At 35.8% G+C, this 12,002-nt stretch overlaps 3 protein-coding genes and 1 long non-coding RNA gene across 7 annotated transcripts; all 4 read left to right on the top strand.

The window, feature by feature from the left end:
* Window positions 1-379: 379 nt before the first annotated feature.
* On the top strand, window positions 380-1,520 carry LOC104791299 (uncharacterized). Its single transcript, XR_015558961.1, has 2 exons — window positions 380-497; window positions 782-1,520. It is a non-coding gene; the product is annotated as an uncharacterized LOC104791299 (long non-coding RNA).
* A 495-nt stretch (window positions 1,521-2,015) lies between these two features.
* LOC104791298 (embryogenesis-associated protein EMB8) lies at window positions 2,016-4,146 on the top strand. Of its 4 annotated transcripts, none has more exons than XM_087453207.1 (8): window positions 2,016-2,483; window positions 2,577-2,701; window positions 2,821-2,952; window positions 3,051-3,193; window positions 3,278-3,375; window positions 3,486-3,580; window positions 3,672-3,725; window positions 3,804-4,146. In XM_087453207.1, exons 2-8 carry the CDS (start codon window positions 2,615-2,617, stop codon window positions 3,990-3,992), a joined length of 798 nt encoding a protein of 265 aa, XP_087309333.1. In that variant the 5' UTR covers window positions 2,016-2,483; window positions 2,577-2,614; the 3' UTR covers window positions 3,993-4,146. The 4 variants fall into 4 exon arrangements, with proteins under 4 accessions (XP_087309333.1, XP_010515450.2, XP_087309335.1 ...); XM_010517148.2 differs by having other exon boundaries at window positions 2,573-2,701; XM_087453209.1 differs by having other exon boundaries at window positions 2,040-2,483; window positions 2,843-2,952.
* Window positions 4,147-5,984: 1,838 nt separating this feature from the next.
* Window positions 5,985-8,536, top strand: LOC104791297 (BTB/POZ domain-containing protein At3g50780-like). Its single transcript, XM_010517147.3, has 2 exons — window positions 5,985-7,277; window positions 7,360-8,536. The coding sequence occupies exons 1-2, from the start codon at window positions 6,642-6,644 to the stop codon at window positions 8,290-8,292; spliced, it is 1,569 nt and encodes a 522-aa protein (XP_010515449.1). The 5' UTR covers window positions 5,985-6,641; the 3' UTR covers window positions 8,293-8,536.
* Window positions 8,537-11,493: 2,957 nt separating this feature from the next.
* Window positions 11,494-11,623, top strand: LOC104699057 (uncharacterized). The gene is given in 2 exon segments (XM_010414409.3): window positions 11,494-11,522; window positions 11,524-11,623. Coding segments are annotated over 2 exon segments (129 nt in total).
* The last annotated feature ends 379 nt before the right edge of the window (window positions 11,624-12,002 follow it).

The following is a 12,002-nucleotide window of genomic DNA, read 5'->3' as shown; positions in this document are numbered from 1 at the left end:
AACACTTAAAAGACCCTTAAACACTCTTGTGCCACATGAACAACAGTAGAGAGTTAAAACAATGAACTTCTATTACTTCACTCTCTAACTTTTGTTTTATATTATAATGAACCAACAAACACATATAGGGAGTTAGGGACTACTAATGGATAAGTCATACATGGGATAAGAAGATAAACTCTAATTACTTGCAGAGTAAGTAAGTGATAAACATATGGATAAGTGAAGCAAATGGATAATCACTATCCATTCTTAACATAATAGATTTTTTTAACTATCTAGCTAAATTAAATTGTAAATATAATAAATTTATTAATAGTCTAAATTATGATTATGAATATTAATATAATAAAGTTATCAAACTAAATTAAAAATAGGGGTAAAACCTAGATCTAAGTCTCTCTCATCTGCAGCATCACGTCATCAACAGTCTCTAAAAAAAAGGTTCTATCACGATCAGTCCGTCAAAAACATGAATTCCTACGACGATTACACCGGTATGATCACTATCTATCTCTTCCACAAAATATTGTGTTGAGGTTGTGTGTTTCTTGGTCAACTGTATAGATCTAGATATTTTTGCTGGGATTTGAATTGAATTTGTGATTAGTCTGATTTAGTCGGTTCTGAGTTTCGTCATATCGATTTCGTAATAAGTAAACAAGCGGATATAATCAATGTCATACAAAATTAATGGATATACCAAGTTCATCTGATCGATTTTCATAGTAACATGATCATACGATCTGATGTTTGTTTTGTTTTGGCAAAAAATTGGCAGGGGCTAAGACATGCGTCTTCTGGGACATTGAGGATTGTCCGCTCCCTGATGGTCTCAATGCTGTTGATGCTACGAACAACATTCGAAACGCCCTCAAGTCTGCGTGTTTTAAGGGTGAGGTGTCAATCATTGCTTTTGGTGATATAAAGAAGTACCTTGTTGGTCTAAAATCAAACAAATAAATCAAGTTCAATCAGATCCGTCAAGGAGATTTACGTGCGAGACGTGGAGCTATTTGTGATAGCTTACTTTCCTGGGTTATGAATAATGATCGGACAAATTTGATGATAATCATTGGAGATATTACAGAGAACATTTCATTGCGCATGTTTCTTCATGGTCTGGTTGAGAAGGGTTTCAATCTTCTCATCTCACAGTCTCCTTCAAACAGGTCAATACCCATGCACCATTCTGTGTTTACCGAGTGGCTTTGGCCTGACCTAGGTCTTGGAAAAGATCCTATCTTCAAAAGGGGAGACCCAGTACTTGGTAATGGGGATTACGTATACCCTCCTCCTCCAGCAAAGGTTCCTAAAAATGCGAACACCGTTGATGTTACTGATGACCCTGATTTTGGAACGGATATTTCACTGCTGTTTCAGTGACCTAGCTGCATCAGAGAAGGAATGTCACCGAAGACTTGTAATTATCGACTATATATGCATGTTTCGTATGTTAAATATTTTATATCATCTCTCTCGCATATCTCACTTTATAAATATATAGATATATGTTTTTTTATGATTATAATTTTATAAAAGTTTCTTATATTATGCAGTTCAAAATACGCAAATTGCATCCTCTATGGCTTCTCTTGGTCAACACTGCATAATGAATTGTTTTGCTATGTTAACGTTTTGTCTTTAAATAGTTGAATATCAGTAGTTTGAACGACACCATTTTATAGCTTTTGCCAACAAAAAAAAAAGCAGTTATCATAAAAACGATTCTTTCGATTGCAATTTTTTTTAAATGTAAAAGGTACATCATCCAAAGTCCAAACTTTAATAGATGAACAAGCAAAATCTGGAGGAAAAACAAACAAACAACTTCTATCTGTAATTTTAATGGGCCGGCCTGGTAATGTATACTACAGATAAGAGAGTGGGCATTGAAAGGGGCCGCTGGCCAGGGTTAAAATAATAAAACCGTATAAACAAAGGGTCTATATTCGTTAAGTAAATTAACCAAGGACTTAAATTGCAAATTAGTTTAAATTTCCCCGACCACATAAATATTGCTTTGCGTTTTGTCAGTTACGCGCAAAATAGCCCCAATCCTATTACCCAAAAACGACGTCGTGGTGAAGCAAATGGTGAGAATCGCCTTTGCCACATCATCGCCGCCGATTACTACAGTTCGTGTTCTCCGCCGTCGTTTCTCAGTTTTCGTCGCCGCGAATTCAAAACTCCCGGAAATTTCTCGCACTTACCACCACAGCTCCCTCGAAGTTATCGGCGGAGGAACCGATCGTTTCTTGCCGGCGTTAAAGGACTCGCTCGTCAAACCGTACAATGCGTTTCCTCTAACCGGGTTTAACCGCCACGTGGAGACAATCTACGCAGCTTTCTACCGCTCTGTTCCTTCCGTCAGACTCCGCCGCGAGTGTCTCCGTACTAAAGACGACGGCTCTGTTGCTTTAGATTGGGTAGCCGGCGATGATGGTTACCTTTCTCCTGAATCTCCGATTCTAATTTTGTTGGTAACACTCTCGAAATCGATTTGAATAAGCAAAGAGTAAGTGTGAATTGGGTGAAAAAAATCAAAACTTTTTTGAAAATAATTGTGTAGCCAGGTTTAACAGGAGGGAGCCAAGATTCGTATGTTAGACATATGTTGTTACGAGCTCGAAGTAAAAAATGGCGTTGTGTTGTGTTTAATAGCCGTGGTTGTGGAGATAGTCCTGTTACTACTCCTCAGGTTTGATCTCTAGATTCATAAGTTAGCTTCCTTTGATGACTGATGAGTCTCAGTTAGCTTCATTTTTGTTAGTATTGGGAAGTTGGTAGACTGAAGTGTTATGATACTGATAAATGCAGTTCTACTCGGCTTCGTTTTTAGGAGACATTGGTGAAGTGATTGCTCATGTTGGAGATAAATTCCCAAACGCTAATATGTATGCTGCAGGATGGTCTCTTGGAGGCAACATTCTTGTTAACTATTTGGGTCAGGTTAGGTTATAGTTAGCTTAAACTCATGAGTTTGGAATCCATGTATGTAGGTTTATAACTAAGTTCTTATCATATTGGTTTTGTTGATGTTGTTGCAGGAATCTCATAACTGTCCTCTCTCTGCTGCTGTTTCGTTGTGCAATCCTTTTGATTTGGTTATAGCAGATGAAGATTTCCATAAAGGTTTTAACAATGTTTATGACAAGGCCCTGTCGAGATCTCTTCGTAGAATATTTAGCAAGTAAATTGTTCGTTTGCCTTGGCCATCTTTTCTTCTTGCCAGTTAGTTAGTTATTGTCACATATTAGTTCATCTCTCTCTGCAGACATTCTCTGCTTTTTGAAGACGTAGGTGGTGAATTTAACATTCCCTTGGCTGCAAATGCTGAGACGGTTAGGGACTTCGATGAAGGCATAACCCGGGGTTAGTTTCGTGACTATCGTCTACAGCCACGAATATCTTTTCCTTGATACTTTGATGAGATGAGGGCATACGCAGCTACAAATAATTTCTTTGCTTTTTTCATGTAACAGTGTCATTCGGTTTTAAATCAGTGGATGAGTACTATTCCAAGTCGAGCAGCTCCAAAGTTATACAACATGTCCGTATACCCTTGCTTTGCATTCAGGTGAATCCCTGAATTATGAGTGATGAACACATAAGCTTAGAATCTGCTTTTTTCTTCATATGTTAATTTGGTTATATGATATGAAATGCAGGCAGCTAATGATCCGATCGCTCCTGAGAGAGGTATCCCTCGCGATGACATCAAGGTAAGAGATGAATGATCATTCATTCACGTGAAAATGATTGGAATGATTTTGGCTCTATCTAACAGCTAAAGGTGTCAGGCAAACCCAAACTGCATGTTGATCGTAACACCAAGAGGAGGGCACTTGGGATGGGTGGCAGGTGAAGAAGCTCCAAATGGGGCTCCTTGGACTGACCCAGTGGTTATGCAGTTTCTGCAATTTGTAGAGAGTCGTGAAACCATTAGCGGCGAGAGATCTTTCGAGGATGTTCAGCAGATTCAAGTCTAATTCTGTTTCTCCAGTTTATCACTTGGAGTGTTATGTTTCACTTGTACACTATTGTTGTGAACAATAATTATAAACATGCAAAGAATCATAGTACATAAGACTTCTTACCTCAAATCAAACTTCTATGGAATAAACAAGAGATTGATTTCCTCAATTCCGGCTGGTTATAAGTTTATACTCAAAAAAAAAATCTCCATTGTAGAATTCATACCACAAAACCATTGTAGCTGGTAACGGCCAATCCAACACCGTAAATTATAACAAGAATAAGGCACACATCGAAGCATTGTTATGGTAAAGATGGAGGTCTGATAGTTATAATTTGAAGCATTCGATGTGTGCCTTATTCTTATGATGCACATCATTTGAAGCATTCGATGTGTGCCTTAAAAGAAAGCATTTGGCTCACTGAATATCAAATTGTTATGGTAAAGATGGAGGTCTGATAGTTAACTAGCGCATAACAGATCTCCATCTTTACCATAACAATTTGATATTTCAGCTAAACTGGATAAAGATTGATTTAAGTTAACTAACACATGCTTAGAATTTCGAGTCTTGGTTACCATTTGTTTAATCTGGTTGTCTCAATGAAAGTAACCGAGGCTTTTTTAATTGAGTTTATAATGTCGTACCAGAGTAGTAGTTTGATGTTTCTAACAAAGCTTTGAACATCTTCAAGATCAAGATCATATATGTCTGTTGATTACATGTAGTTGATTCATTGGTTTACAGCTCCCAGGGGAAAAAACTCCAAAACGTGCTTAGCTTTCGAGCTTGGGGATAGAATTTGGTTACTGGTCACTTTTTTGTTCATAGAAACTGAGCACTAAATGAAAAGTAGCCTCGCAGTTTTAGAATTCTTCCAGAGAAAACAAAAAATTAATATACCAACATTTTTTTGGTTAATTCAGCTTTACCTTCGACTGGCTTCATTATTGTCAATGTTTCATGTGGGAAATTATTTATTAATTTCGTTGCAATAATAAGAAAATTATAGAAAGAAGTGGAACAACACATGGTATCAACTATCACGAGTCCTTATTTTTTTTTTTTCGTGGGTCTAGCTTCCAGCAAATGCCATCAAATCTTCTTTGTCATATATTTCCATTTTTTTCATCATATGAAATGTAATATAAACAGAACTATAATTCCTTTTCCAGTATAGTATGATAGTATTCTCTTTTTTCCTGAACTTTTTTTAGTTTAGCTTCAAGTCTCTTAAGTAAAATGACACTTAGAACGTACCATTCGTATAACAATCTTAAAATGTTTTTATTCGTACACTATATGGTTTAAGCATATATAATTTCAGCAATGTATACATAAAATAAAATAAATGGCGTTAAGTAAACTAATACGAGTAAATTATAATTAATTATATCCACCTCGGCTCTCAGTACGTACTAGTACTACGTGCTACTAGTTTTGTTCAACCATAAAGGTAGTAGTCTAGGACTCTAGATCATAGGTATGACAATAAACTGATATAACTACCCAACTAACCCCCTAAATTTATGGAGCTCACAATCTAAATAAATAAATAATTAATATTTGTCCGACTATTTTATATTCTCTGATTAAATTAGATATATGTGTTTTTTGTTTTGTTTTAAGTTTTAACCTATATAGAGTCTTCGAAGAAGAAAAAAAAAACACAGCTAATGCCTATATGTTCCACTACTAATTAAATGATTTATTGGAATTAATCTCCTTATAACCAAAATTATAATCCAAATTCATGGGCATGTGCATTGATTATTGTAAAACACAAATCTCTCAAGAAAGTGATGGTTTGTTTTGTAAGCCATCCATCCATCATTAAAGAAAGAATCTCAAGATTTTTTTTTTAACAAAAGAAAGAAACTTGTCCCCACATAAACATAAACAACACAAAACACACAACCACTTTAACATTTCAAAAATTCTGATTAGTCTCTCATTTAATCATATACTAGTATTTTAAAATTTCAAAACAGCAATAACGATGTTATATAGAGAGAGAGATGGAGAAGATAGCGTGGCTGTCTGGTCACTGAGAAATAAATTAATGTTTTTATAGAATATTTTTGATCAACAAGAAAGGCCCACAAATACATGTAATCATCAAAATCATGCGAATGGAGAGAGAGAGAGAGAGAGAGAGAGAGAGAGAGAGAGAGAGAGAGAGAGAGAGAGAGAGAGATGAGAGAGAGATGAGAGGAGACAAAGGTAAAGTGAAGATAAAGGAATCGTAGAGGAGACAAAGCACAATTGATGCATCTCTTTCTCTTCCTTTCTTGCTCTTTTTATTGTTTTGGCTTTATTCACTACTCACTCTCTTCTTCTTCTTCTTCTTTATTTTTCAATAATCCAATGTCTCTTTTATGATATTTATGCTAAAGCTTGCTTCTTTTGATTCTTTGAAACACCATTATTACCTCTTCAATCATTCATTCTACTACACAGCTGTTTTTGATTCAATCTTTTTACAAATTTTAGGGTTTTCTTTTGTGTTTTTTTTTTCCCCCAAATTTCTATAATTGACTCTCACTTCTTCTCTCTGTATCTTAGCTTTCTGGGGTCAGTTCTTTAATGGTGTGTGAAAGGTGAAAGCTTTAAGCTTTTGTGTTTTATATCTCTATCTCTCTATCTGTGTGTGTATTAGCAATGGCTGAGATCAAGATTGCAAAAGTAGAACAAGGGCAAACGAAGATTAGGAGTGTTCCTGTAGCTGTAACTCCTGAAGGTTTCTGGTGTTGTCCTTCTCCCGTTGCGTTTCAAAAGACTCTTAAGTCTCACCACTCTCTCACCAAACACAACAAACAGTCTTCTCCTCCTCCTCCTCCTCAACTTCCTAAACCGGAGAAGAAACCGTCCTCAACCACCATTAGATCCGTCATCGCCTCCGATGAGATTCATCAGAATTCGGCTAATTCCGATACCGTTCATAGTATTGCTGTTCCTGCGACGGTTCAAGAGAGACCACAGAGGCAAAAGGTTGAGACTTTACCTAGGAAAGTTGCGATTGAGTTTGGTGAACCTGGAAGTAGTGATGCTAAAGTGATTTTAGTAGGGAAGCAAGGCTTTTGTGTGAAGCTTAGTGTTCATAAGAAAGTTTTGGTTGATCATAGTAGTTTCTTTGCTAAGAAACTAGCTGAGAAAGATTCTGTTTTTGCTTGTCTTGAGATTGAGAGCTGTGAAGATGCTGAGATTTACGTTGAGACCATTGGGCTTATGTATTGTAAAGATATGAAGCAACGCCTTATGAAACAGAATGTAAGCAGAGTTCTCCGTGTCCTCAAGGTATTGCAGCTTAATCCCTCTCTTAGATTTGGTAAGTTTAGAGCTTTAGGGGAATGTCTAAGGACTTAGTTTGTTATTGCAGGTTGCAGAGCTTCTTGGTTTTAGTTCATGTATTCAATCTTGTTTAGATTACTTAGAAGCTGTGCCGTGGGTTGGGGAAGAAGAAGAGGAGAAAGTTATCTCATCGATTCTAAGATTAAAAACTGAAGGAGTAGGTGTCACGCCTGTTCTGAAAAGAGTTGCTTGTAATGCTGTGGATCCACCAAAAGAGACGCTCTCTCGCATCATCGAGCTTGTTTTAAGAAGCAAAGAGGAGAAAAGTAGACGTGAGATGAAATCTATTGTCCTGAAGCTTCTCAGAGAACAGAATGGTGCCAATGTAGCTGATAACTTCAACGAAACAATCTATTCCTCGTGCCAAAACTGCTTAGACTCGGTTTTGTCTCTGTTTAGACAAGCTTGTGAAGGAGAAAAACCTGAGACTGATACTAAACAGATAGCGGTAGAAGCGGATAACCTCACTTGGCTGCTTGATGTATTAGTGGAAAGACAAGCTGCAGAGGAGTTCTCAGTCACATGGGGAAATCAGAAGGAGCTCGCTTTGTTACATGAGAAGCTTCCTTTAATGTCGCGTTACCATATAAGCCGTGTGACATCTCGGCTCTTCATAGGGATTGGGAGGGGAGAATTGTTGCCTGCAAAAGACACTCGGCTTTTGCTGTTGACCACATGGTTGCAACCTCTGTTCAATGACTATAACTGGCTTCAACATGGTTGTAGATCGTTTGATGGTAAGCTAGTTGAGGAAGGAATTGGTCGGACTATACTGACATTGCCGTTGAAAGATCAGCAGAGCATTTTGTTGTCGTGGCTCGGGAGTTTTCTAAACGGAGGAGATGGATGTCCGAATCTTCAGAGAGCTTTTGAGGTTTGGTGGAGACGATCTTTCATTAGACCTTACTCAGATCGTCAAGCTAATGGTTCGTGTCATACAGATTCGACTTCAAAAGAGTGACTATATATAAAAAAAAAGATGAGTAATCTTTGTTAGATTGTACAGTACTGCGTAACGTAGCTATTGGTTTGCTGATCTTGGTTTCCACAGTTTGGTTTTGCTTCGTTTAGATCGTACCATGGAGAAGGCAATGTCTTTTAGTGGTCGATCTTTTTCTTGATGTTTTGTAATTTTCAGTTTTCATAATGATGGATGTACATTTCTGGTTCGATTTTTATACAATTTTAAATGTTTTTTGTTTGAATTTTGAAGTTTGAAATAGAAACGATTGATGTATACCATAACTTGAGAAAGAAGAAGTAGTTTCTACATCGTTATCAAGAAAGAAAGATGAAAAAAACAAAAAACACCAAAACTAGTCTAAGCTGTAAACTTGCTTCTGATGTTGGAAACCAACTTGTTGATCTTGTAGGTAACAGATTGACAACGATCTGGTTTGCGTAGCTTGTAGCTCTCAAGATATATCCGACGACTTCGTTTGTATTTAATGGTTTCTTCAGAAGAGAAGCACAATGAGTGAGAAGAACCGGACCCTAGTTCCTTCGAACCTGCCGATATAGTTTTCGGGTTTTCTTCATCATCCCACGCAGTTGAGAAAACTAAGTTCGATAATGTTCTCTCCATTCTCTTATGTTCTATCTAAGTATTCTCAAATTTCAATGTAAGAAGAGATTATGGATCAATTCGTTATGTATGTAATTGATGTATATATATATATAGTTAGAGTCGGCTATTTTAATATATCTCTTAATATGAATAGGATTTGTAAATAATTATAAAGATATTTTCCTTTATTTTATCTTTCATCAAGGAAAAAGGATTTGTAAATACGTATATAATTTTACAAGAATCAAAAAAAGAAACAAGTTTCAATCTAAAAACTAGAACGTTGTTATCAATCTTTTTGGTTTAGAGATAATATGTGTGACTTTGTGGATCATTACCGAGTTCTAGGGTTACCTCGTTATGGAGAATATTGTGATGGTGTGAAGATCGGCAAGGAACAGATTCGAAAAGCGTATTTGTGTAAGGCATTGAAATTACATCCTGATAAAAATCCTGATGATCCTAACAACGCTCACGAGGAGTTTCGTAAGCTCAAGAATTCTTATGATATTCTCATAGATCCCAAATCTAAAGAACTGTTTGATAATCTTCTCACGGCCAAGTTCGAGAGGCAAAAACATAAGACACAGTCTCGTGAAGATGAGGAATTTTGGAACAACATTCCGGAAGAAAAAGAAAAGGAACAACAACCTAAGAGAAGAACTCAAGGGGATCCCGAGTTTTGAAAGAAGGTTCTAGAAGAAGAAGATGAAGAAGAAGAAACACATCAACCATCTGCCTCGGATGAGTCTGATCATGAATTTTGGAACCATCTATTGTTGTTCTTAACGTTTAAGCTAGATTGATCACCTAGATTAAGATCTTAGGTTTAACTCATCGTGGTACCAAAAGTGTTGTTGAGTTGCTAGAAAAGAATTTAGGTGAGCAAGGTGACTCTAAGCTAACGGAAGTTGAAGTTAAGGCACCTTGTAAACTTATCAAACTTGAACTTGTTATTGCGTGCTTGGTTTGCTAAATCTAAACAGAGGTTTAGGGTTTAGTTAATTCGTTGCATAGATAGCTAACGCTGCGGAAGTAGGTTAGTTTTACAACAGTGATTTAGTTCTAGAACGGTGTCTAATGCAACCCCATCTAACCACTTAGGTCCGAGAATCGTATTCCCCATAAATTCCCTGTGCCCAATATTTACTTCATGGTCAAAACAGTTTATTTACTTTCCAATTTTGATAGTTACTTGAAACACAAACCTTCTCTTTTGCTTTAGCTAGATTCGATCTTAATAAGTTTCATAGTGCAATTCTTGGTATCTGTGGATTTGATCCTAAAGTTTACAACGATACCACTAGATCGTGGTGGAGTACACATTAGGTTTTAATTGACCTTTGATCAACACTCTGTACTCTACACTTTCTTGGACGAATACTGATATGCCAATTCCGGTTCATCTGTGGAAGCGCTTTACTAAACCGGAAAATTGTGAATTTCATTATTCTTTTTATACACTACAAAATATAGAGAAAAAAAAATATTTTTTATGTTGTTGTTGCGGTAATATATGTTTGGATACAAACTAATGTCCCACGCAACAAGATTAGAAAATAAGTTTCTAATACATATAAGTCAAGTCCAACTCCAATTACAATATGCGATTTTTTGGGAAGGAGCCTAATAAAAAATCTCTGAAGGCTGGACCACTTGGGTCCAAAACGGATAATATCATACTAAGATGAGAGTTGGTTTGGGCTTGGAAAGCCCACCTATTGGTATCAGAGTCTAGGTCAAAAAGTGGACATGGAGATTGGGTGGTCGGCTCTGTATTTGATGTGGAAGATTCTCTCAAAAAGATGACATGATTAAGGGTGCCTCAAAAATACTTTAAGAATAAAAGGGTATAGGAGTTTAGGTACCTGGATTTCGCTGAAGGGGAGACTATAGGATCATGTACTTGGGTTTGGACGATGTAAACCGAATTTCAATTTAGTATTGTGAATGCAATTTTTTCAATTTTAAAATTCAAAACCAACATAACACAAAAATAAAATTGTGATTATTTCCGGTTCAGCTGGACTTCCCCTCCTCAAACTAAGCCGGTAAATAGTACAATTAATAAATAATAAATTTAAAAATAAATTTAAATAAAAAATTAATGTTTATATTGACTTTTATCGATGTTTTAATTTTTTTACATTAAATTTATTTGTGTTACCACATACTTTTAAAACATATATATTTAAAATTATATAAAATATTTATGTATTTATATTATATATATATTTTTATTAGATATTTGAAGATTGCGGGCCAACACGCCAATCTGCAGGCATAACCCACTAAAACCTATAATCCGTTTGGGCAAGGCCTGTAAAACCCACAGACATAATATTTTATGTCCATGCCCGCTTGACACCCAACTATATACCCTAAACCATACCGTGATGATCAAACTAGAGCCAAAGTGGTCTTTACCATAATTTTTATTGTACATATAGATTTTATTTTTGTTACACCAAAGGTCGATATACATATGTATATATTAATATTATTATTATTATGATTACTTTCATAGGTTTGACATTGATTATACATAGATTTTCTAGCAAATGCATTTACAACCTGTCGCAAATGCTAAGTCGCATGTCCAGTTACACCCAGGCGGACATGGCAGTTTTTGCGGATACACGGTCACTTGGTTCATCATATGCGAGATGGGTTTGGGCTGCAGCAGACTTCGACTCTCAACCATTCCATAATTAAGTACGTTTAAACCTAAGAATAAATTAATTGTTATTACAGTAAAAATATATTTTCAAATTTTCAAATATTGTTTATAGAATCGTTCAAATAAGTCTCATACTCAATCATATAGATTAAGAAATTACTTACATGTGAACATAGCAAGGAGATAAAGAAAAGTAAAAATATTCAAAAATTTATTCATTTTCACGGAAAACTTATGGTTACGAAAGAAAAGATGGAATGCAAAGAAAAATAACAATGTTGAATTTGATAATTATCACCCTTATGATATAATTTCTTATATATAGTTGTATTTTTAGTTCTAAGATATGTATATCTTTTTTGGTATGATATGATTTCTTATCTTATTATATAAAGCTTGGTTTCAAAGTTACTTATTAATAAAA

The sequence above is a fragment of the Camelina sativa genome, chromosome 6 (genome assembly GCF_030686135.1).
Source record: "Camelina sativa cultivar CO46 ecotype springtype chromosome 6, ASM3068613v1".
Classification (NCBI taxonomy): Eukaryota; Viridiplantae; Streptophyta; class Magnoliopsida; order Brassicales; family Brassicaceae; genus Camelina; species Camelina sativa.
This window is presented reverse-complemented; position numbering and strand designations above follow the sequence as displayed.